The sequence below is a fragment of the Musa acuminata genome, chromosome BXJ2-11 (genome assembly GCF_036884655.1).
Source record: "Musa acuminata AAA Group cultivar baxijiao chromosome BXJ2-11, Cavendish_Baxijiao_AAA, whole genome shotgun sequence".
Classification (NCBI taxonomy): domain Eukaryota; kingdom Viridiplantae; phylum Streptophyta; class Magnoliopsida; order Zingiberales; family Musaceae; genus Musa; species Musa acuminata.
This window is the reverse complement of record NC_088348.1, coordinates 4,637,562-4,663,780: the sequence shown is the minus strand read 5'-3', so window position 1 is coordinate 4,663,780 and position 26,219 is coordinate 4,637,562. Positions and strand designations below refer to the sequence as shown.

The 26,219-nt window shown below is 38.1% G+C and overlaps 1 protein-coding gene across 2 annotated transcripts; it reads left to right on the top strand.

Moving 5' to 3' along the window:
• The first annotated feature begins 259 nt into the window (after positions 1-259).
• Positions 260-25,235, top strand: LOC135627477 (mediator of RNA polymerase II transcription subunit 15a-like). Of its 2 annotated transcripts, none has more exons than XM_065133591.1 (12): positions 260-695; positions 1,849-1,960; positions 2,490-2,613; positions 7,813-8,009; positions 8,097-8,835; positions 12,476-12,546; positions 16,037-16,111; positions 16,212-17,606; positions 22,565-22,849; positions 24,281-24,463; positions 24,566-24,654; positions 24,754-25,235. In XM_065133591.1, the coding sequence occupies exons 1-12, from the start codon at positions 574-576 to the stop codon at positions 24,953-24,955; spliced, it is 3,594 nt and encodes a 1,197-aa protein (XP_064989663.1). In that variant the 5' UTR covers positions 260-573; the 3' UTR covers positions 24,956-25,235. The 2 variants fall into 2 exon arrangements, with proteins under 2 accessions (XP_064989663.1, XP_064989662.1); XM_065133590.1 differs by having other exon boundaries at positions 24,751-25,235.
• Positions 25,236-26,219: the final 984 nt, after the last annotated feature.

Genomic DNA, 26,219 nt, shown 5'->3' with positions numbered 1-26,219 from the left:
TTATTTATTTGATGAAAGTATTAACAGATATTTTTATTTTAATTCTAAAATTTTTAAAAGCCATTACTAATTATGGTGAATTTGATGGATATATATTATATTATATTATATTATATTATATTATATTGGGAAGGGGATTGACGTAAAATAAGATTTGGAAAGGATAGATATGTAAAAGCACCAATTAGGCATCCCCATCAAAAGGCCGAGTGTACATCATACGAGTGAGGCATTTTTACTCGGTAGCGGTTGGAGCGCCTGCAAGTGGACAAAAAGGAAACATGGCGATGCCGCGAAGGGGCCATAAGCAAACACCTTCGGTGCGCGTCCATAATAGTTCGGTTTTCCTTGGCAATGGTCGGGTAATTGTAGAAGAGCGTAGTTCCCTTCTCGGCTGCCGTGACGAGTGTCTTCGAAGAGGAGGGATCTCCACCAACCTCTCTCTCTCTCTCTCTTCCTCGACTTATCTCCTTGGCCTTTGTCGGCACTGATATCTCATTCTGGGGTGTTGCGTGCTCTTGGACCTCGTAGTGTAAACCGGAGAGGACGAGTTTCTTCGGTTTGATCGGTGGAATGGAGGCGAACCGCTGGAGGCCTGTCCGGGAGGAGGCCTCCGCGGCCACTTCGGATGGGAACTCTGCCGACTGGAGGGTCCAACTCGATCCCCGGGCGCGTCAAAGGGTTGTAGAACAGATGTAAGTAAGAGAACCATTTTTTCATCCCCGAAAATATCATTTCCTTCTATTTGTTGTTAGGTTATCTGATGATGTGATGGAATGGATTATCTCTTGATTTTGGTCGATAAGTTGTGGAATCTTTGACATGATGACAGTGTTTGGGATGAGACTAGGGTGCCTCTGTTGGTTGGATGTGAAAATTTGAAGTTATCGAGGAAACAAGCATTTTTTGCTTCGATTTCGTTTGCGTTTTTATTATGATCTTCTGCTTTTAAGAATGAAGTTGTTATATTCAAAAAAATTATAATATTTTCATGTAAATGTTAAATTCCCAATCTTTATCCACTTCAGCTTCTCGTTCCAGATTTTATTGTTCTTTAATTGATTGCTTCACGCCCCTAGTCAGACATGTGCACACGTACGCTTATGACATATTTCAGAAGCTTGATCTTGTTGGGTGCTTAACGAGGTTCCCTGATTTCAATTGTTGGGCGTGACTTACGAAGGGTTGCGAAGTTGCTTCAGTATCTGACAAGGAAATTTAATTTGGTTAATAGAACTGATTCTTTCTTTGTGTAGTTATAGATCTTGTCGAGTGGCTGAGGTGGAAGAGAGTTTGGTCTTTTTGGTAATTGGATGTTTAAATGGGATCCCTATAATCAGCAAAATAGCATACATTGTTGGAACCTCATTGGAATATGCTTTGGAAGTTCAGATATAGACCAAGTCTATCATGATAAAAGGAGTTCAATTTTGCACTCTGCCTTGGATTTAGAAAGTGATCCATATGCATTTTACGGATGGGATATAGATGTAACAAACTCAACTTAACTACTGCATTAGTTAAGTTGGAACCTACATTATACTTTTTCTTACTTGATAAAAAGACAATATGCAATTTTTTCCTCTCTCAATTTTCCATCATGTCTTTACTAAATAGATATTATTGGCATTGATCTTTGACAATTTAGTCTTTAGAATTTTTTTTTCATATTTTTATTCTTTGTTCAATCTTTTTATTTCAGAGTTTCATTCTATGATTTGTTCAAACTATAATCTGTCTAAAATTGGACAAATTCCTTGTTCTTAAATATGGAAGACAGTGCATGTCCTTCACAAAATTTCTTCTGTTCATAATGTAGCTGTATAAAAGAATGTGTGCTATTTGTAGAATGGAGGCTTTGGAGATGCCAATGCTAGTCTCTGAGCCTGAGGATTTATATGGACTTCAGAAAATTGCTCTTGAGTTTGAGGAGAAGATATATACTTCAGCTGCTAACCAGGTAATTTAGTTAGCCTGTCTATAATCTTGGCCATTCTGTATGATTACTCTATGCCTGATTGTACTAGATGACTTTACCCTCTCTTAGGTGCATGCTCAATTGTTGGATCTTGTTGGTATTTAATTTTTGGTTCAATGTTAATCAATACTTTCATGAATTGTTCTTCTCCCAGGCAATGTGAAAAAAAAAAAAAAAACATAGCTTTTGTCTGCTCTCTTTCTGCATCACATTATCATTTTTTTTTCAAGTAGCAGAATCTTCTGTTTGTTTGATTTTATCGTTGAAGAAATGTGTTGCTTACTGGCTATTGGCTTGTTAATCAAATTTCACTGGTGCTGGCAGACTGTAGATTCATTATTTTAGAGCATTTTGAATGTCAAATTTGGACCTCTAGTTTGGTTTATTTATCCACATATATGGTTTTAGAGTTAAAAGTAGAAAAAAAAATCTATTTGATTAATTTTTCTTGCCTATTGTTGTTAACTGTAAGCTTTTGGCGAAGCGTTCTTTTAATCATCTAATCTTTCAGGATGATTATGTGAGGAAAATTTCTCTGAAGATGGTCTCAATTAAGAATAAGCCTCAGCATTCTACATCAATCAACCCTTCAATGTCCAACAGGACAGTTACCAACCAAAATTCTACAGACCCAGGTATTTAAATTAAAAAATTGCATTCCCTTTGATCACAAATTAGGCATTCTGATTAATTGTTCAGACATATTGTAGTCAAAATATTGCAGTCATACTTTCTTTTAATTTGTTTCTCTGTTTGTGCGTATCTATGTATATTAATTTTCATCTTGATTCTTTTTCCTATCAAGCTGAAACAATATGCTGTCAGATAAACTGGAATAGATATTTTTGTCTTCCTGCTGTTGTTTCGGAATTTATTCCTGCATATGTTACCATGGTTATCTAATGTTTCATTGGTACATGCTAGCGTATGAAGTTTTTTAAGTTTGAGTTAATTCTATTCCATGCTTTGTGCCCATCTTTTGTATTCCTATTGTCTAGTTGTTTTCGTTTAATATATCATGCTTACATGTCTTTGTAAATTCTTTAACATTCATACTTAACAAGAACTTTGTGTTATTTAATTTCTCTGTCATGGATAAGACTGGATTTAAATTTTCTAATGCCATGAAGTTGAGTCTAACGTTTTAATTACATTTTAAAGCTCTTTCTAGATTGTTGTCTGAGGTTCTGGCCTCTGAGCATGTGTTTCTTGTTCCTGCCTAAAGATTAACATAACTAGGGAGTTCCGTAACTGTCTGAACTCTGAAGCTCTAGCTGGTCAAACCAGATTTATTTTTCTAAATTAATTTAAAATTTTATTTCTTAGCAATAAATCTAATCAAAAGTAAGATTCAGGGATAGTTCACTTTGGTATAATTGACTAGATACCATATTCTTTGACACAAGGAATACATACTGATACCACAGTAAATCATGGTCCTGTCCGGTCTGTGTACATTGACCAGCTTAAATCAGGCGATATAACCTGGGTTTAAGGCTTACCAGTGAGCCTCTTTTGGTTGCCTTTAGACAGCCACCCATTGCTCCTCTTTTCCTTCCTGCACTCTCTCTCTCTCTCTCTCTCTCTCTCTCTCTTCTTTCATTCTTTTTTAAATTTCTCCCAAAACTCACTTAATCTCTCTCAACTTCCTTACAATTCATTGAAGACAAATTAAGGGAGGTTATTTGCACTAGAAAAAAGTCTCAAATCTCAAGATCGGGTTCTAATTTCTTCAAATCAATCTAAATCCAAATCTTATCTCTAGGTTAATTTCATGAAATTAGATTATGGTTTATGTTTAATCTTCCATCCTTAGCCTAGATTTCTTTCATTTATTCTTAATTTAGGGCTTCTTGTACAAAAATGCAGCTTATATTTTTCTAGATCTAAGCTAGATCAAGGAGGATTTAGGCTTGATTCATGAGGATTAAGGCTTGTTCCATTTGGAACTCGCCTCGGTTCCCCTAGATCTATGCTAGATTTTTGCAGATCGAGCATAGATCCATTTGGATGTATGCTAGATCTTTGTGGATCTAGCATTGATCTGTGTAGATCTACAATAGATATTCACGGATATAGCCTAGATTTGCCACAAACATAGGTTAGACAATCTAGCCTAGATTCTTCTGGATCCCATCTTAATTTTGGTTTCATTATGGATTTGTGGATTTGATCATCTATTGACAACTATTTTTATCGGAAAATAGCCCTAAAGCGGCAAAGTCTCAATCCGACTTGTCATCATGCCCATCACTTGAAGTATTGCCATCATTAGTGGTACATCCATTGCGATATAGCACATGGAATGCATACTAGATCCTTGCTGGATCAAACACTAATTACCCGCTTAAATATGCTTGATTGCTTTGGTGATAAACAAGAAAATTAAGAATAGCACAATGCCAGGGAGATATTTGATTAGGAGGCATATCTTCTTAGGCAGGATTGGAAAAGCTAGGCTAGTCAGCTAAAACATAATCATGTTTGTCCAAGTCTCTTCCATTCTTGAATAAACAAGCTTTCATTTGGATGCTTATAATTATCTGAAAACGGATGTGGTTGACTTGCATCTTGCACATCAGATTTACAGGCCCAGCCTCTAATTATAATCATTTAAATGTAAGCTTGTTGAAAAAGTGTGGGAGCAAGTTTGGGATTTGCATTTGGATTGCTAATTATTGCCATGTTGATCATTAGAACTAGTCAACACAGGCTTTGCTAACTATGCTTCCTCACTTGAAAATCAAAAAAATTAATTCTTATATATTAAATTTTGTATTTATGGCTCTACAAAAAATCAGTGGATTTCCATTGGTGCAAATATTCTCATGTCTGTATAAAATTGCAACCATGTAGAAAGTATGTTTACTCATTCTTTCATTTACAACAATAATATGATTCAAGGATATTTTAAGCTTTAAATGTAAGATCTAAATAGGATCATTGCCCTTGTAAATTTGGATTAGTTTGAACTTTGGGTAACTTTTCCCTCAAAGACCCCTTCTAAAAATATTTCCCAAAGGATCCTCCTCAAAATATTTCTGAAAGTTGACTTGCATGTGAGAAAGCTCTAATTATGTTGTTGTTTTCTCTGCAGAAAAAAAAAACTATCTTTGATAATGGTTTTATGTGTGAAATTAATTGCAAACTTGAAACTGCTATCATGAAGTGATTTAGTGAATTAGCTGATTGCAATAATATATTTACAAAGATATATATGCTTTTTACAGCAGTAGTTTTAAGTTTTAAGCTTCTCTGTCGTCAGAAGCAATGCTACTTGGAGAAATACTTTGAAAGAATTATTTTCAAAAGAAATTAAAGGGTAATTTAGAGAAAATATTCCATTTTGGATGAGAGTATAGAATTGGGTAAGAGTAAGATAATGGACGGTTTGTTGCAACACTGGGTATGTGAGGTTGTGCCATACCCTGGCATGATATATGTTGATGGACTATAATGCCATGTTGGCATACCAGTTCTGTGTGAGTACACCGGACTGTCATGTTATTTGCCTTTTGCTGATGCTCCATTAGCTTGGTATTTACTGGCTTGATATGTGATATTGATCAAATGACTTTTTTATTACTGATGCATGCTAGATACATGTCCAGTATTGACACTCATGACAATTCTTAAGAAACTGGCTTTGATTATTTTTCAGATTAGATAACAGAATGACCTTGACATCTCTTCTTACAACAAAGATTACCCATGCTTTAAAATGTACCATGCCAGAAAAGTGCAGGCATGCACCATGCTAAATTGGTGCTGAATATGGTTGCACCAATTTTTGGCCTATGCCAAAGAATGGGCATGATCCCATGCCACAACTAGAAATCCTTGCCTTAAGGTATTCAATAAGGACTTATAACCTGGTTGAAATTCATAGTCTGTAAAAATGTTATTGACGATAGCGATTTCAATAGGCGCTCGGGCGCTCGCCTAGGTGCTCGGGCGAGGCGAGGCGAGGCCCGAGCGCCTCGCTTCACGTCCAGGTGCCTCACTTCAAAGAGGCACCGCCGAGGTGCTCGCCCGAGCCTAGGCACCGGGCGCTTCGGGCAAGCGCCTGGGTTAAACCAGGCAACCGAACCAGTGTTTTACGTTTGGTTCGATCTCCGGTGCTTCAGTTGGTTTGATTGAACCAACTAAAGCACCGATATCAACCTCCCAACATCCCTCTCGCGACTACCCCAACCCTAACCCTGCTCGCGATTCTACCGCTGACATTTCCTCTCTACTACCATTTCCTCTCTCCGCTATCTTATCTTCGTTGTCGCTACTCTCCGCTGCCGCTGCCACTGTCACTGCTTGTCGTTGTTGTCGCTGCTCGCTATCGCTGCTGCCGTTGTCACTATCGCCGCTCCCGCTTCTGCTACCACCGCTGCTTCTCTCAGTCAGCAGCCTTAGTCTTATTCTTACACTGCTATCGCTGCTCGCTACTACCGCTATCGTTGCTGTTGCTCGTTGCTACCGCTATCAATGCCGCTACCACCACTGCTATTGTCGCTGCTTGCCACTATCGTCGCTCCCCCTCCCGTTGCCATTGCAGGCTTTGCAGCTATTGTTACTCTTACTCCCTCTACTCACAATATATTAATAGTATACGGTTAACAATATATTAATAGTATACTGTTAACTGTATACTACTAACAATATTTTTTTATTTATTAGATTAATAATATATTATTTTGATTTTAATACTGCTAATTTTTATTTATTTGAAATTATTGTTATTGTTTTGAATTTTGAGATTTTTTGTTAATGTGATATTGTGATTCTGTAAGATTTTTTTAATTTAATATTATATATTTTATTTAAATAATTATATTTATTATTTTACTTATATATTTTTATATTTTAGCGTCTCGTTTTGCTCGGGCGAGCGCCTAGGGCGTTTTTGCACCTTGGCGCCTAGCGTTTTTTAAATCACTGATTGACGACAACAGATAAAAATCATAAACCTTATAGCCCGGCCAGCACATGTTATGTTATAGAATAGGCACTAGACATGGCATGTGCCAAGCGTCATGGCCCACATTGTCACAGCCTTAGCTAGAATTGCCTAAGGCGTGAGGCACCTTTGCGGCAAAGACGCGAACTTAGCTTGCGTTGCCTAAGTCGCGAGGCACCCTTGCGGCAAAGACATGAACTTAGCTTGCGTTGCCTAAGTCGCGCTTTGCCCTTGCGATTTGCGTCCGTAAAGATCAGCCCACTTGTAACCTCTCGTAGGTCTCGAAGGACCTGTAAAAGAGAAAGTTGATTAATTTGAAGAACGAGCCACGGACAAGTCCCGACGTCTCGCGAAAAGGGGAAGCTTTACAAGCAATTCAGCGAGTACCTTGCGTGCACAAGAGAAAAGAGGGAGAGGAGGAAAATAAGGACTTTAGAGGGTTGAACGAATTGCTGCAAGTCCACAAACAGCTGCTCACCGGGTGCCGGGCGTGACAACAAGTTCCCGTCAAGGTAACGTACGAACTTGCGAAAGGTTGTTCAACGTCTGACACTATATTGAAGCCCCATCCCCCATGGTGCCACCCGGGCGCTTCCAGGGTGCTGAGATGACTGACGTTTCGTGTGCGGCTGCGGGCTGCAGAAAACAGCCTGCGGCACGCGAAAACGGAGCTGTTTTAGGCTATTTTGGGACTATTTTATCCCACTTCTGATGTAGAACTAATCAGCGTGTTACATCAGTAACCAAGGGCAATCCTTAATCTCTTGCTTGGTAAATCAACCTTTAAGATGACAGCAACTTTTGCCTGATAATACTCAAAACAACACTTTGGTTACAGCACAAAGTCCTGCCAATCTTACCTCTGTATTTTCATCCATCACAGATCTCAGTCAGCCCAATGTGTCCGGTGTTAGCCAGACATCCAACCTACAAAACATGGCTCTCATATCACAAAACTCTGCCAACAACTCTTTGGGGCAAGCTGCAGTGCCAGATATTCTTACAGACACAGAAGGGCGAATGCAGGGATGGCAACAACAGCAACATCTATCACAAAATCGATATCTATACCAGCATCAGGTCGAGAAACAATTATTGAAACAAAGATTACATTAGTCTTCACTCTTGCAATGACATATTCAACTGCACCAGTATTCTCTTTTGCAGACAACCCAACTGCAATATTCTCAACAGCCTTCAATGCAAATGGCATCCTGTTTCCAGTCAGGCCAGTCGGCCATTCAACTGACACAGCCTGGAGCAATCCAGTCAGCTGTGCAACCTGGCCTTCAACAAAATCAGCAAAATTCAGTTCAGCAACCTGTGTTGCCCTTGCTTCAGCAATATCCACAATCAGATGCCAGACAGCAACAGCAGCCACAGCGTACCATGCAGCAGCAGCAGCATCCTACTTCAGCTTTTCAGCAATCTAATCTGGCCATGCATCAGCATCAGCATTCAAATGTCCAACAGACCCACCTGCTTGGGAAACAAGCAAGTGTCACAGAGATGCAACAACAACCACAAAGAATGGCAGTTCCACAGAATTATCATTTTAGCATGCAATGGGTCCAGCATTTGTTGAATCAACAGAATTTTCTCTTGGATCAGCAGCAGCAGTTAGGCACCCAAAGTAACTATAACTATTCAGGGCTTCAGCAACAGCAGCAAATACATGGATCAGTATATAATGTCTCAAATGTGCAGCCACAACAGTGCCCTATGCATATGCCTCAGCCACCATCTGCAATGCCGCAAACGCAAGGTCAACAGCACGAACATCAATCATCACAGCAGCAACTGCTTTCTCAGTTCAAATCTCAGCCTGTTCCATTGCAGCAGCCATTGGTAAAACAACATTCAAGTTCTTTACAACCAGCCACGCAACAAAGAGTTCAAGTTTCAGGTACCCTGCTTTCACAGAATGCGATTAAGAAGAATTAATTTGTTTAATCATAAATAGGGCTTCAGTTGGTCTTCATGCCACTAACGACTCGTCGTAGATTGCAAACCCGATTGGTTTTTATCGGTCCAACCAGCCCAAACTGGATGGTCTAGTCCGGTTCAGTATAATTATATCCAAGGATTGAAATATCATACCGTACCAGAGTTTCGAGATTCGCTCGGTATGGTACGGTATTATATACCGAGCGGTATATATATATATATATATATATATATTAAAAAAAAATCTTTTTCGGCGACGTCACCTCTCTTCTCCCCAAGCGAGGCGATGTCGTCTCTCTCTCTCTCTCTTTCTCTCCATATATATATATATATATATATATTAAAAAAATACTGTCCGATAGCGGGCAGTCCGTGTACAGGTCTACTGGTGAACTGGTACGTACCACCCAGTACGGACGGTATTATTCGAAATTGAAGGCCTTGATTATGTATAATATATTATTTTTTCTTTTAACTTTTAAAAACATGCTAGTGCTTGGCACATGCGACATGACTCTTGCGCCTTCACCTGTTGTCATTCCCACACCCGCCGCTCGCTGCCCACCACTCGCCCCTCACAGCCCACCGTTTGCTGCTTGCCGCCTGCCATCCACCGCTGCCCATGCGCCCACCATTCACTCCGATATGACTCCTCCTACTCCACAATCTCCTCTCCTCCTTGGCCTTCTCTTCCTCCTGCTCTTTTTTATTCTTCTTCTTCTTCTTCTTCTTCTTCTTCTTTCTTCTTTCTTCTTGTCTCTCCCTTCTCCAATAGTACCATGGTATGTTTTGGGGTATCATGTGTCGATCCGTTAGAACAGACCGAACCTGTAACAATCTAGCCGGCCATGGACTGACATAGGTCCGATAACCAAAATCACAATAACATTTAATGTTGTTCTCCCTTAATTGGTGGATATCTTATTATGACATTTCCCTTTTTTATTGCAGATAGAGAGTTTTTTTTTTTTCTCGAAATGGCATTTTCTGGGTCCCGATTATCTTACCTTGAATTTTGATTATTTAAGGTTTTTTTGTCACTGGTATATTCCAGTAGATGATTATTGCCCATTGGCCAATGCCTGTATTATTGTTGGAGGTTAGTTGCTTTAAGAATATGAATATAATATAACAACAATGAGGATCTAGGTAGTTGTAGTTCCTAGAGAATATTTGTGTAAAAATGTTCAGATAAAAGTAGATGATATAGTTTACTGTTTGTTGGTATAACTGTATGCATTATAAGAAACATCACAAGTAACAAAAAACTAAATACATCTATTATGATTTAGATGGTACAGAAGTATATGGTTAGTTATAAGATTCATGGAACCATTGAGAAATTTAAGTTGGCGATTGTTCAAAATCTTAGAGGGTGGATTCTTTCTAGTAGGTTTGACTTGAGAGATGGATTATATATCAAATATAGTAGAAGGTGGTGCGGCTAATCATGAGGTTTTGTTATGGGTCATAAGTTCACCTCAACCATATAATGTGGTCCTGTCATGCTATTATTGGCAAAGATTGAAATATCGTACAGTACTGGAGTTTCGAGATTCGCTCGATACGGTACGGTACTGTATATCGAGCAGTATATTTCGGTATATATATATATATATATATATATATATATATATATATATATATATATATATATATATAAAATCTTTTTTGACAACATCATCTCACTTCTCCCCAGGCAGGGTGACGTCGAAAACATATATATATTTATATAAAAGTAAAGAAAAAATCTGCGATGTCGTATGTGTATATATATATATTTATAAGTAAAAAAAATATCGCCCGGTAGTTGGTGGTCCGTGTACCGGTCTGTTGGCGGACCAGTATATACCACCCGGTAGTGAGCGGTCCGTGTACCGGTTTGTTGGCGGACCGGTATGCACCGCCCGATACAGACAATATTATTCGAAATTGAAGACCTTAGTTATTGGGCTAACCATGTAACATTGATGAGTAGTCCTGATGCATCAGGAATGGCAGCCACCATGGTTAACTTATTGGATCCATTAACCTTGTAGATGAATGATATATACAAAAGGGACCTTCCTAATAATTTATTAGGTCCTCTAGGTAAACATTAAAACACCTACTTGCTAGAATTACACCAACAATGTTGTACTCAGTGCCTCATTTTCAAACCCAAGCGACATAGCTCAATTAAAAAAATGTTTACTTAGAATGAGGAATTTTCTTTAAGCTTAAAAATGGCAATATTGAGGATGGGTCTTGGTACAACGATAAGATTACTTCTGCGCAAATTGGATGATCAATGTTTGAGTCATGGAAACAACCACTCTATATATAGAAGTATGGCCTCGTGTTATTACCCTCCCTAGATCTGGTATTGATGGGAGGATTGTACATTGGGTTCACCCTTGAAAATGGGAATATTACATGATTACATATTGCTGTTGCACATATGTAATTAGTACACTTTCAACTTCTAATATTGAATCATTCAACAATCAACATGACCCTGTTATTGAATACTTCTAAGTTAAGATCAGCATGCACTACTAGAACCATCACCATTCTTCTAATGTTCTAGTGGAGAGAGATAGTTAAGTATATTTTATAGTGGACATGGAGGAAGTTCTAAATTCCAGGCTAATAGCAAAAGCCATATCGGTTAGAAATTTATTGCTCATTCAAAAGGCTTTCAGAACTTTAGGCTATCCTATGATCTTCTAGATATCAAACAGACAATGGCATGTTGTTATCAACTTTGAGTTAACTGTTTAGCTCTGAACTCAAAGTAAAATTTTCGTGCTCAAACCATACTTAGTAATTTATTGTCCAATCGAAGGGTGAGACTAGGTAGTTGGTGCCATAATACGATATATTTAGTCCACTGAACCCTGGTTTCCAAACATGTAAATCATGAAAACAAGCTCTAGCTGCTGGGATCATGGCTGAATGCGTAAGATTATCTTCAATCATTATATTGGTGATACCATGTTCACTAGGATAACCTATAATATTTTATTGAGCTGATCAGGGTATAACATATTATGATGGATCTGGATTCTTCTGTTCTCATTGTTAAACAAGTCCTATGAAAATAATGAAATACCACATACTTTTGGAAACACCATTTGGACTGTTGTGACTATTTGTATAACCTTGCCAAAGCTTCTGTAGTCCAGTAGTCCATGTACTTAGGGAAGCTAACATAGTGGCTTACTGATTTGCTGATGCTGCTTGAATCAAAAACAGGGATTATTCCTGGACCAGCTCTGTTCATGAAGTTGGGTGACATTTTGTCCTCTGATGTCCTGGGGCTTATTGTGGCTGTATTAAAAGAATATCTTTGATAGCAGAGTAGGGTTTAGGTTTAATGAATAATGATGTTAGTTATCTTTTATCTTGATTTTCTCTGATCAACATTTTGTTTAGGTTCTTTTTGTTCCTTGTCATACCATGCTAATTTGAAAACCTCATAATTTTACTCTTGTTGTTGACTTTCTGTTTGCTTTTAAATAGTTTGTACTTGTGTCCTTGGAGACTCAGATAACTTTGGTTGTCGATTCAGAATTCATTATTGATTTCCTATCAATCAGGTGTTTTTCTTTATACAGGGACACCGAGTTTCACAACTCAAGCAGGACATATTGATGATGTTGATTGGAAGGAGGAGATTTATCAAAAGGTCAGTAAACATCAAAAGTTAAGTTCTTTGCTCATATTTATTCATTGATTTATTATTATGGAAGAGTTTGATCAGTATAGTTGGCCTGTAAGAAATTTGAGATCTCATACTGAGGTCTATTACCTATTTAGCCCGAAGATATTTGATTTATGAGATTATAAGGGTAAAACTTGTATTGTGGTACCCATGGTTCGATGTACCATCCGATACGGTATGAAATAGGTAAACGGTATGAAATAGGTGATATGTACCAGTCCGCTGATTGGTATGGTTGACCGAGATGCGGACCAGCCCTTTTTAGGCAGTACGTTGTTAGCAGGTGTATCGGATGGTATGCCTCTTATATCACCTGATACAATCGAAACTAGATCTTTATTGATTGGTACGAGGTTGGTCGGATTTTGATCATATCGATCTCCTCTGGGGTCAAACGAAGTCCCAATGATCAAATTGACCCATCAGACCCTATTTTGGTCCTTTAAATTCTCCACCCTCTCCCCTCTTTCGTTTATCTCACTCACTCATTCAATTTTTCATCCTTATAACCTCGAATGTCTATTCATATATGATTTAAAGACACTTTCTTCTTATCTAAATATAATTTATATACTAAGAAATAAGAAGAAAAACCCTAAATAGTTTTTTTTTTTTAATTTCAAGCTATTTTCGGTCTCTTTTTGGAACACTGGTACGTAGTGGTGTAATAGCACACGTTACACTAGTACATACCGATGTGACCAGTGATCGATACGGTTGGTTAGCACGAGAAAATGTTCCTTGGTGATACTCAAGGTTTGATATCTCAGTATTATACTAGTCATTGGGGAAGAGGAACATTCCAATCAAGGTCTGCCATACCGAAGCATACCACCGGTACCGGGCGGTACGTACCGGTCCGATAGGTTACCGCCTACCGATACGCGGATCACTCGGTATCGCTACAGCAATGATTGAAAGAGGCGCTCGGGTGCTCGCCTAGGCGCTCGGGCGAGGCGAGGCGAGGCTCGAGCGCCTCGCTAATGTCCCAAGCGGCGCGCTTCAAACAGGCGCCGCCTGGGCGCTCGCCCGAGCCCAGGCGCTGGGCGCTTCAGGTGCGCGCCTGGGTAAACCAAGGCGACTAAACCAGGATTTTAGGTCTGGTTCGGTCCCGGTTCGATTATTAGTTGGTTCAATCGAACCAACTAAACCGATATAACCCTTACCCAACCCTAACTCGCTGTCGCTGCCGCTCCCGATCTCGCTGCTCGTCGCTCCTGCTCCCGCTGCCACTTCTCGTCGCTGTCGCTGCTTGCGCCTCCCACTGCTCGCGCCTCCCGCGAGCCCTCCCAGTTGCTCGCGCCTCTCGCGAGCCCTCCCGCTGCTCACGCCTCCCGCGAGCCTTCCCTCTGCTTGCGACTCCCGCGAGCACTCCCGCTGCTCGCGCCTCCCGCGAGCCCTCCCACTGCTCGTGCCTCCCGCTCCCTTTCCCTTTCCCGTCGTCGCTCGCCGCTACCGCTGCCACCGCTCGCCGCTGCTTCCTTTCTCCGTCAGGCTCAGTATACTCTTAATATTAAGTTTATTTGAATTTTGAAATGATTAATTTTTATTAATAGATTAATAATATATTATTTTGATTTTAATATTATTAATTTTTATTTATTTGAAATTATTGTTAGGTTTCAACATAAATGTCAAGTGTAGAGAGCAACTCAATAGAGTCTCCAATGGTATCAAAAAAAGATCCTGCATAGAAGTATATTAGATTTTCTTAATTTAATAGCATATTTTTATTTAAAATTTTAAATAATTATATTTATTAATTATATTATATATTTTTATATTTTAGCGCTTCGCTTCGCTCGGGCGAGCGCCTAGCGCCTCGGGCGTTTTTGGACCTTGGCGCCTAGCGCTTTTTAAATCACTGCGCTACAGTGCTACAGTATGAAAAAAGTATAAAATTATTCAGTACACCAGGGTGTACTGCTCGGTATGCCCTGATGTACCACTCGGTACACCGGTACCATACCATATCGAGCCCGGGTCGAAACGCCGGTACGGTACGGTACGGCGAACCTTGATTCCAATACATATCAGATTGCAGTATTTTCCTTAGAAAACACTAGAAATCAAGAACGAAACCCTACTTTCAGTTTTCTTCCATATTCTAGTTATATGCAAACAAATTAGACAACCCTAAACTAAATTTAAACAATAAATGAGATGTAAAACAATGACATATACCTGTTTGGATCTGTATTGATACATCTAGGACCGATACGGATCCAATATGATGAAAGTAAATTAAGTGAATTTTGAGAGAGATTAGATAGAAACCGAGAGTGAGAAGGAGGAGAAGGTGAGTGAGAGTGAGGGTGGATTTGGAGGGTTTTGGGGCCTTTTTATAGGCTTCCAAGAGCCCTCTAACATTTACCCAATAGCTAGTTAAGTAGCCTCTCCTCCATGTTAGGTTACCACTCGGTACATGAGTTCTCATATTCTGCAGTGCTTATTTGCAGCCTCTTTTCTATTTCCACATGGCACACGTTACATATAGCAACTCGATAGCTTTGATGATATCGGTTATTGAATTTCGGAATATAGAGGAGAGGATACACTTTTTTTTTTCTGGTCTGAATACCTGTATATCAGGAGCTGACCATTTTCAATGGAAGTGAGTGTCACCTTTTTTCCGGTCTTCCACTTTTGAATGAACTTAAAGGCAATGGAGTTAGTGACAAACCAAGTGATATCAGGTCATGTTATTGCTCTTTGCATGAATTTTTGCATCAATGCTCACATTCAGTAATGATTCTAAATGTGTCAATTGATGCTCTGTGCCCTTGCCACTGTCCTTTTCACCACTATGATGTCACAATTGCTTTTCATTATTGAGTTGACGTAGTCGGCTGCATATGACTTTCCAAAATAAAAGTTTCTATTAAGTCTAGAAACTGCTCAACTGACTTCTTGAAGTTTTCCCTATTGTATGTAACCACCTGCACAATATGCCACAATCCAATCTCCTCTACAACCCTCTGTGTATTGTGCATCATGAAACTTGTTGAAAGTATAAAAGTATCCATCGTTACAAAAATAGGAAGTCTATGATGCTCATCCGAGCAGTTCTGGACTAGCTAGCACACATCAATGTAACATGATATAGGTTTCACTACATTTTAAATGATGTAATCTAAACTTTGAGCCTATGAACTTGCTCATCCTTATAGTTGCCACATATTTCTCCTGTGCTGGGAGGCTATATGCTAGAACCCACCTTCTGAATACTAGTCAACATGCTCCAATAGTAAAGGCCTTGAACTGCATTTGTTTGGATTTGGTGAAAGTTGAATTATTTTGCAATTGCTTTACCGATTCCCTTTTTTTTTCTTTCAGGTGGGTATGGTTAATGTGTGTTTAGTACATATTTACCAAAGTATGAGATGAAACTACATCAAAGTTGTATTAGTTGAGCTTTGTAATGAAATATTATTTGTCTCTTTTGTGTGGGCAGATAAAATCCATGAAAGAGCTGTACTTTGCAGAATTGAGTGAACTTTACCAAAAGATTGCGATGAAATTTCAGCAGGTTCTTTAATTATTGGTTTCTGCATTGACTTTCTTTTAAGATTCACAGAATTTCTGAACATAAAACGAAACTTGCTCAAAGACTTTTTATGTTTTTTCAGCATGAAGTTCTTATGTCATTTGCAAAGACATCAGAATTGTTTGAGAAAAGGAAACGTTTTAAGATCATCCTAGAGCATATATTACAAGTTTTGCAATTTTCCAAGAGCAATATTGATCCTGATTTGAAGGACAAAATTCCTCTGTATGAGAAACAAATAATAAATATTCTAGCTTTAAATAAGATAAATGTTGCTCCTTCACGGTCACCTGGACAGCAACAATTCCAGCATCCTGGTGGACATTCTCAATTCATGCCTCATCAATCTCAAGTGCCTGGACAACATGACAATCGTACAAAACAGCAAATAAATCTTCAAGGTTTAACAACTTCGATGCAGCCAGCTGCTGTTCCAGGCTTGCAACATGGTTCTATACTTTTATCAGATGCTGGTGTTACAACAGCTCAACAGAAAATCACAAGTGCATTACAGACTGATTCTATGGTTGAGACTGTCCAAGGGAGTTCTTTTAGGTCATTGCAGCAGGGAGCAATTGCATCCACACAACAAGGTGGATTGATATCTGGGCAAAGTTTTGTTAATGTTCCTCAACAGACAACTGCTAATGCTATGTCAGATGGCTTGATAGAACAATACCATGCCAATACCAAGCAACCAAGTTCTAGTGCAACACAACAGCAGCAGCATTTTAAGCAGCAGGAACAACAACAAAAGCAGCACCACCTGAATCATAATCACCAATTAGAGCAGCAATTACGACAACATCAATTGCCACAACTATTTCAGAAGCAGCGGCTCCTGCAGCAACAGCAACTACAACATCAACAGCAACAGAAAAATCAACCACAAGCACCACAGACACCAGTGCACCAGGTGCCACAGCTTAATCAAACAAATGAAGTCAATGAGTTGAAGTTGGGACAAGGCCCTGACATTAAGCCGGGACTTTATCCACATCATTACTCCACTAGCCAACACCCTAGTTACTATCAGCAAATAAAATCAGGTGCTGCTTTTCCATTTTCATTCCCTCAAGACTTTCAAGCTTCATCCCCCCAAATTTCTTGCCATTCTCCTCAAAGTGATCAGCAGAGTCTCCTACCATCTCAAATAAAATCTGGAACCCCCTTGCAGTTGGCTGAGTCACCATTCATTCCATCTCCTTCCACTTCTATAACCCTCTCTCCTGTTCCAGCAAATGAGAAACAACTTTCTGGTGTTATGTCACTACCAAATGCAGGAAACATTGAGCATCAACAAGCAACTGTAGCACCTTCTGAGGCTCAATCATTCACTGTCACGACACCTGGAATAACAGCGTCACCTTTGCTGGCAGAATTTACCAGTCCAGATGGCAATCAGAATGATATTCCAAATCTGGTTGTTGGGAAAGCAAGTACAACAGAAAAGCCTCTCGAACGTTTAATAGAAGTGGTCAGTAATCTTTCTTTTGTTCTTTTTATGAATCTTGTACATACTTATACAGTAACTTGGTAGATGAAGTCATGGTATGTATCCTTTTTTACCTTGTATAAGGTGAGAAGTCTGAACTTCTGACCTATTTATTGGTGTGCTATCTGTTTAAACAACTGCTCTAAAACCAACTGAATGTAGTGGCAACAGAGTCATGTCTCACAATCATGCATATCTTTCTATCTGGTTTAAGTAAAGCATGAGTTGTAGGATGTAGTTTGAAGTTTGAACTACATGAAAATTTTAAAATAACAGGGTTCAGAGATGCCGTTGCAGAAAATAATATATTGGTACTCATATTGTAGCTAGTAGCAATTACATTAGTAATAAGGCTAACCTGCTGCCTGTCAGTGACCTCCTCCTCGTTGCCCACCATGCGCCACTGACCTTAGGTATACTTCCTCTTCTCCTCCTTCACCTCCTTTTATTTCACCACTTCCTCCTTCCTCGTCCTCCTCTTCTTCCTATCTCTTCATCCTCTTCCTCCACCATCCCCTATTATTCCTTCCCCTCTTCCTCCTTCCTCCACCACGTCCTCTTCTTTCTTGCTCTTCCTCCGTTTTCTCCATTGCGTCCTCTTCTGCTACCACATTATCTTCTTCCTTCCTCTTCCTCCTCCTTCCTCTTCTCTTTCTTCTTCCTTCCTCTTCGGTATGGATCGATGTATCTTGTGTCGATACACCGATACCACATGGTACACTGGTACCGATGGCATGTACAGTACCCTGATACAAAACTACAATCCTTGATTTGAATCATATCTTGGTTTAATCGGTTTAGATAATTGTGGGTAATACTATATTACATAGTGAATGATAGAGCTGATCTCTTGTCTAATAACATCATAGTTATAGAATTAGTAGTCCATATCCTGTTCTAAATAGATCATTGTAAATTCTTACTTTTCACCTCATATTTAGCAGTCCTGGGTCAATCCAGAAGTCAATTTTATTTTATTGAGGTGGATAGAGTTGCAAGATGGAATAGTCTATTCCTTGCCACAAGACAACTGATATATCTCCTATAAAGAAGTTGTTCTTTAAAAAGATGGGGTAGTTTGCATGGTCTCCTTATAAATAGTGTCAAATGGGATATTAAAATTTTGTTTTGAGCTCTTCTAGTATTCAGAAAATGTTCAATAGAATTTTCTTTCTTCCACAGCTTACCATCATAGGCTAATGTTGAAACAGAGATTGTGGGTAGGAATGTTCTAGAGACTAACTTATATAGACAACGGGACAACCGAATTGATCCACCTCGAAATGTTCTTGATGCCGAAAAGTTACACTGACTCTTAATTTTATGTCGGATATAGAGCATGCATATATTGATATTAGATCCTGTCTGAAGCTAAAATTTTTTCATGAAATTGGAAGAAATTACAAATACCAAGCAATAAAGGCATCTTGATTCAATTTAATATAAGAATCTATTACTTCCAATGCTCCAGGATATTTTTCACATTTGTCAATTGCGTTAGATCCTACTGCAAAAGATATGTTTTTAGTAATAATTTTTGAGGCAAGATAGAGCTAAATATCATTTTAGACTCTTGGTAGTATTTTATTTTTGACACAAGATACAACTAAGTAGTGTTGACATTTGAGTTTTAGATTATTGAAGGGACTGATACATGATGTGTAGATATGTCAGAATTGACATCAAATAGACATTTAAATGCATCTAAGTGTCTAATTTGACAAAGTTGTAAAACAACAGAGGGACATGTAGGGGAAGGATAATTTATATTATTGGTATCTAATAAAATTATTGAAGGTACTGATATATCATGGGTAGATGTGTCAGAGTCAACATCAAATAGACATGTAAATGTATCTGAGTGTCTAGTTGTGATAACAATAGAGGGGCATCTACGAGAAGGATAATTTAAAATAAATTAGTATCACAGTTATTTTGTTGTCAAATGTTGGAACATAAGTCCTAAGAAGTTTTAGAATCACTATAAATACTCTTATTATATTTGCATATAATAAGATATTAGAACATTATAATTAAAATCTTGGAATTATGAAACAGAACTGCATGTTATACTAATTTACCATTTGATATTGGGACAGTACAGTCAAGGAGTCTCATAAACATGTAAAACATACCCAACATGGCCTGCGGTGTGGATGCAAGACTCCTTACAATGTTGTATGGAATTTGTTATCCTAACTTTATCCAAACCGTTAATGGTTCTTCAGTTGTCATTTAGGCCCAATCCATATAGCCAACAGGTCATTTTAAACCAGCAAGTTCTTTACTGGCCAGTCAGGATGGTCAAATTTGACCCATTCCATTTGGAATGTAGCACTTCACGTAGCCAAAATATCATGCTGTAGCCCTTGATAGCTTTATAAATTTGAGTCTCATTGAATTTTAGTGCTTATCAGCCAAGAATTTCAATGTCGTGAACTTGGGCCTTGTTGGTGATTACTGACACATATCCCTGCATTGCTCAGGTGAGGCTTGTGGTGATTGGCACATGCTCATGTCTGGCAAAAGGTGTGTTGGCACACCCTTGGCATGACGTCAAGCTTTATATTGGTGTCATTCTTTACACCTGCATGGCTAGAACATGTGGTCTTTGTCAAACCCTTAAACCTATTTCTATTGTGGTAAGATTGCGAACGTTAGCCCTCTCCAAACTCCACAATAAAGGGAGCCTCATGCACCGGAATTTCCATTTAGATACGTTGATTGCACAAGTTTCACTAAAGAGTTACAGAAAAGGCATCAAAGAATTTGATGCAAGTAAGAAGTCTACACCAGTGTCTTGATTTGGATTTTGACATGGAAGTTGGCTATCATGAGCAAAAAGCCATTGTTAACCCTATTTATACTGCTATTTAGGTCTCAGATCTACTATATATCCTGTATCATCAATGTCCACAATGATATCACAAATTCACAATGATATATCAAATAGAATTATGGTCAACTGAGAAGATCAAATTGATTGTTGTTGCATGCTATATGCAGAGATCTGTTACAAGAACAATATGTGATAATTAGACCAAGCATGTCCTTTGTGTATACTTTATCTGAGGTAGTTTATGCATTAAAGTCTAAATTAAGGATCAAGGTGGAACACTCTGGCTGCATATTTGGTTAGGTGCTTGCAGGGTAGGATACAATTATTATTGTTGGGTGCTTTGCTCTCATGTCTGGCAAAGTGCCAGAACACCTTGATGGAAAATAAAACAAGCTGGTACTACATTTTTATCTATGCTTCACAATATTATCATGGTATGACGTGGAATGATAACAAAGACATGCCTTGTCACAGCCTAGGATGAAGATGATGGCCAAAATGATGAGTTTGTTGTGTACATTTCCCAGGATCACCAAGTCCTAGGAACCTTTGGGTAGTTGGAGTATTTGTGGTGGATTCAAGATGGATTTTGCCACATACTGTGATGTTTTCAGATTCTTTTTTGGATGTTATATGGATGGATTCAGGCGTTTTATGTAGTTTTCATCTGGTTAAATTATTGTACAGTTGGTACTTATGTTTCTTTTGTAATAAGTATATTGGGTTATCGATATAATTTTGAGCAGGTGAGCTTTGGGGTTGTTTCTCTTTTTGTCAGATTATTTTTAAATTACAACAAGAAGTCACGATGTCACAATTATTTGGGACCAACTATATGGATCTTTACTCATTACTTAGCTCTTTAGGACAAATAGTATTAGTCAAATTAAGAGTGATCACTTTTTTAATTATTTTTGCTCTTACCAACCCATTGGTTGTGATTTCTCCAATGGATGATTATGTAAAATATTAGTGAAATTCTTTGTAAATGGCTATCAGCCTCTTCTCGCATGACCATTTCAAAATTTTGAGCATGGTCAGTTTTCCTTCAGCTTCTTTTTTCTGCTGTGTAGCTACAAAATTTTGATTATGCTCTGGTTTATTTTCTCCTTTCTCGCCACCTTCTCTTTCTTAGAATTGTTTTCTCCTTACCTTGCTGCTGCACACACCCTAGCTGCCTCTACTTATAGCTGACAGATTGACAGGCTAGCACTAGCTTTCTTCTGCAAGCTGAACCACCACAACCATAATCATGTCTAGCCATCACAATCTGTGGACCCCATGCTCCTTATAATATTTGCAAAGACTGGAGTGCTTTTGTGGATTAGTTTTGACTTCTAATAAGTCATTCATATTCTGTGGTTGCAAAAGCATTACAATAGGTAGCAAGCTGTCACCTGATGATTTGTGGTTAAATTTGGAGACCAATTTTCTTTCTGAGTTTATTCTTCGGATTTCTTTGTATGTTAATGTTGGATTATCTTCATTAGAATATCACTGTAGTTACCCTATACATCATTTCATGTAGTGCCATTGTCTTCCTAACATTTGCATTGCATCTCATGTATATTCACCCTCATGATCTAATAGCTTTTCAATATTATCAGTTTGTTGGACTTTAAATTGGCTGAAACGACAATGGTGATATGCTATGAATAAACAAGTTGTCCACATTGATTTTATCTTAAGAAAGCTTCGAAGCATCATAAAAAAACTTAATAAGTGAAAGGACAACTTAATGTTCCATAAATGTCAACATAAAAAAAATGTTTTTGTGGAGCTTGATGAATTTCTGTATGGACCAACTTCTTTAAGGGCTGATCTTTGTATAATTAAATTGTGTTATTGGTAAACTTTAAATAAAAAAGAAAATATTCTTCCACTTGACGAAATTGCTGTATGACTGCATCATGATATCATTCTCTTGCATTTAAAATGAAGGCCTAATTTTCTCTCTTTTGGCTATGAATTTATTGATTCAACTAGTTCTCTTGCATTTATTTAAACATGTCACTTAATTCTTATTTGCTTAACAGTATCAATGCATTTGTGCTCGAGTTTTATGTATCACCGACCCCTAACATGATTGAAGTTCTTTCAGATACGATCATCAACACCCACAACTCTTAGTTCTGCTGTTAACGATATCAGGTCTGTTGTTAGCATGACAGACAGGATACCAGGTTCAGAAACAGAAAATGGTTCTAGGGCTGCAGTAGGTGAAAATTTAATCACCAAAAAAAGGAACCGTGACACAAGTGCCATGCCCTTGAACAATCTGTCATCTGCTGGAAGTGTAAATGATAGAGATAAACAAACCTATACTGTTGACACATCTGAATTACAGTTGACTGTGACATCACGAGTTAAGCGGCAGAAAGTTGAGGTTCGATATTATGCATTTGATTTCATAGCAAAGTATTTTCCTGATATGCTTATTCTGTTTTTTAATTGAATGACTTCTCTTGATCATTTGCTTTGGTGTGGATTTCTTAGTTGCCTTGTGATTCCAAATTTGTAGATGCTTTGTAGTTTCAAGTATATCGTGAACTTCATTTTTCAGCTCTCTTCTAAAGTCATATGTATATGCATTTAAAGCTTAATTCTTCTTTCATGTATGGTTACTCTGAAGCAACAATTTCCACTTTTGAAACCCAAAGAGTAATCCTAATCCCTTTCATCTTTCAGGTGTTGTAAACAAGGCAATTGCCTTTGAAAATGTGCACATAATTGTGAAACCTGTTGTTAGCATATGTGCACAAAGATATTTGAATATAACAAGACTGTTGCAGTATATTTATGCATATAATTTTCCGTAGATGCACCAGTGCCTTTCGCCAATTGTGGCTATTTTCTTAGGGTGTTGATTTCTTAGATCCTTTGTAGTTTCAAATAGAGCTTGAACTAACTTTTCAGTTCTCTTTTGTATGTTACTCATTCAAAGATTAATTAGTTTAGAAATTTGAACTTTTGAAGCCTAAAGAGTAATCCTGAACTCTTTTATCATTCAGCAATTAAAGAAAAGGAACATTGCCCTTGTAGATGTGTGCATAATTGTGAAACCTGTTGTTAGCATTTAGTGTATGGAGATATTTACATAGAACTACAAGATTGTTGCTATATAGCTATGCATATCATCACCTACAAGGCACCAATGTCTTTCCCATTCGTAGCCATTTTTAACCATTGGATTTGGATTTGGATTTATCTGACCTACCTATATGTTTCACAATTATATATATGTATATCAAAATGTACTGATAACTTATTCTTTCTGGTAGTGTCATTTAAAGATTATATCAAAATGTTATCGAAACAAACTATTCTAGTTGCATGTTACTGGTGTTTGTTGTCATTTGATGGTGATGAACTAAATCCTTCTGTGGTCCCATCCTCCTGAGTGCATTGAAGATATTTCATCAGTTGAACACTCTTCCCTCTGTATATATGTGCACATGCACACATATGGGTAAGCAAGTATGATCCATTCATCTAGTATCTGTGGGATCTGTTGATTCCATACAAAGTTTGAAAGAGAAAAAGAACTCATTCTTATGAAAAGCTGTATCCTTGTTCAATGCAGATATAAATGATGTGTTTCTAGTTAGTACACTAAACCAAGATAAATCTGTTTCTGATTCTTTAAAAAAGAAACTCATTGCTTCTAAACTGTTTCCTCTGTTTCTTCCCTTGTTGTAATAACTTCTCTTCTATTCCAAGTGTTCCGTTCATAATATGATATTTCTTTCCTATTGGTGCACTGCTTACCTTGGCATTTCTTGGTTCCATTAAATCTCAGCACTATGTCTAACTGCAGACGAATCATGCTTTACATGAAGAGATCAGGGAGATAAACCAACGGCTAATTGGTACAGAGATAAAAATAAGTGATGTGGACACCGATCCGATATCTGCTGCTTCGAACGGCAAAGGAACAATTGTGAAATTTTTCTTCACTCCTTTGATTCGATCTCCAATCTCAAAATCTTCATATACTATGGTGAGCTTCAATCAGATAGTATCATGTGCAGATACTGTACATAAGAGCTGCATTTAGTGTTCATGTTTCTCTCATTCTTTTTTGTTCTTTTTGGTCATCCAGAGTCGAATTCAGCCTTTGAATTTGCTTGTTCCTGCTAGTTATCCAAAATGTTCACCTGTTCTTTTGGACGAGCTTCCAGATGAGCAAAGGTAAGACGATGCTAAGTATCATCTATAAGCTTACATTAGGGACACAACAGGAAAGTAACCTGCTTCTCCCCCCCCCCCTTTTTTTCGACCATGTAGCAGGGAATCTGAAGATCTATCTATCAAGGCTAGGTCAAGGTTCAACAATTCTCTCCGAGGCCTATCACAGCTGGTCTCACTAGGAGAACTGGCAAGGACATGGGATGCCTGTGCCCATAAAGTACTGGTAGAATATGCACAACAGACTGGCGGAGGTACCTTCAGCTCAACATATGGCACTTGGGAAAAATGTGTAGGTGTTTGATGCTCCATTTGTCTGAGGATGCTTGCCGGATTTAGTTAGAGAGGTTTAGCAGATAACCTATCACTCTGTACATACAATTACTTGCTCCCAAAGATGAAAATTTCAGCCCTCATATTCCCTACAAATAAATCGGGCCATGCTTGTAACATTTACCAGGTCATCAAAATTTTTTCTTGTATTACTGCAGTGTTGTCTGTATCGTTCAGTTCTACTAAATGGAAAATGCATCATTGGATATGAGTTGGATAGGTGGTCTCCGACTCTCTCGCATGTGACATTCAAATTTGTAAAATAATTCTGTAAGTAATATCAATCTCATATTCTCTGACCTATTTTTTGTGCTGGAAGTATGCTGATTCTTGCACTAAGTATGTGATTCCTGAAATATTTGACTGATCATATGAAGGGAAGGGAAGAGAATAGAGAGAACAGACTTTTCCATCAAATAAGCACTTGTGTTGCCTTTTCTCAAATTGATTGATGTAAATGAAGCCCTAATTTGCTGTTCATAATGCTTCATGTGGATCAGTTTATAGCTCTTCCATTAAGATCAGGCTTGTTCAAGTTGGTGGCATAGATTGTGTGAAGTTTCTGAGCTTGAACTCGCTGATCAAAGTTTGATACCCAAATCTCCATGACTTGGTCAAATGTTCATTTGCCTACTCCATTGATCTATAACACAATCTGTAACTTTCGTGTGTGCAGGTCTGGGCTATCATGTGCTAATGTTATCAACCGGCACATTTCTTGCATCTCGATACAGTTCTATGTTCCTTCCATTCATCAATTATTGCTTATTATTTCTATTTAATTATATTGGAGTTTTGGTAATGAGTTCGTCATGCATGACGTGCCCTCAATCGTGCCATGTACATGTCATACTTACTTGAGTGATGCCCAGATTATGACATGAAGGCGAATGACCCCCATCCACAAAACACTAGTCCATAGCGATGACTACTTAATTGCATGTTCCACTGCCCACAATTTGACTAGCTTTGGCCTTGGAATAAGACTGAATCAGAATATTCTTTTCGTAAATTGATCGGAATCAGGTCGAATTTGGGACACATCTTTTTATCCTCTTATTCATGATATAGACATAATGCGAAGTTTATGCATATAATATTTCTTTAACAAAGCAAAAGCGTGGAAACATATTTACTCTCAAAAACCTTACAATCAACCATTAAAATTCTTACAACTAATTAATATTTTCAAAAAAATAAGTAAATACTTATAACAATTAATGTTATTTGAGATT

Excerpts from the sequence above, each read along its gene's own strand:
- LOC135627477 (XM_065133590.1), top strand. The coding sequence starts at position 574 with ATGGAGGCGAACCGCTGGAGGCCTGTCCGGGAGGAGGCCTCCGCGGCC. Across the intron at positions 696-1,848 it reads CAAAGGGTTGTAGAACAGAT|AATGGAGGCTTTGGAGATGC; the intron begins GTAAGTAAGAGA and ends TGCTATTTGTAG. Across the intron at positions 8,836-12,475 it reads ACAAAGAGTTCAAGTTTCAG|GGACACCGAGTTTCACAACT; the intron begins GTACCCTGCTTT and ends TTCTTTATACAG.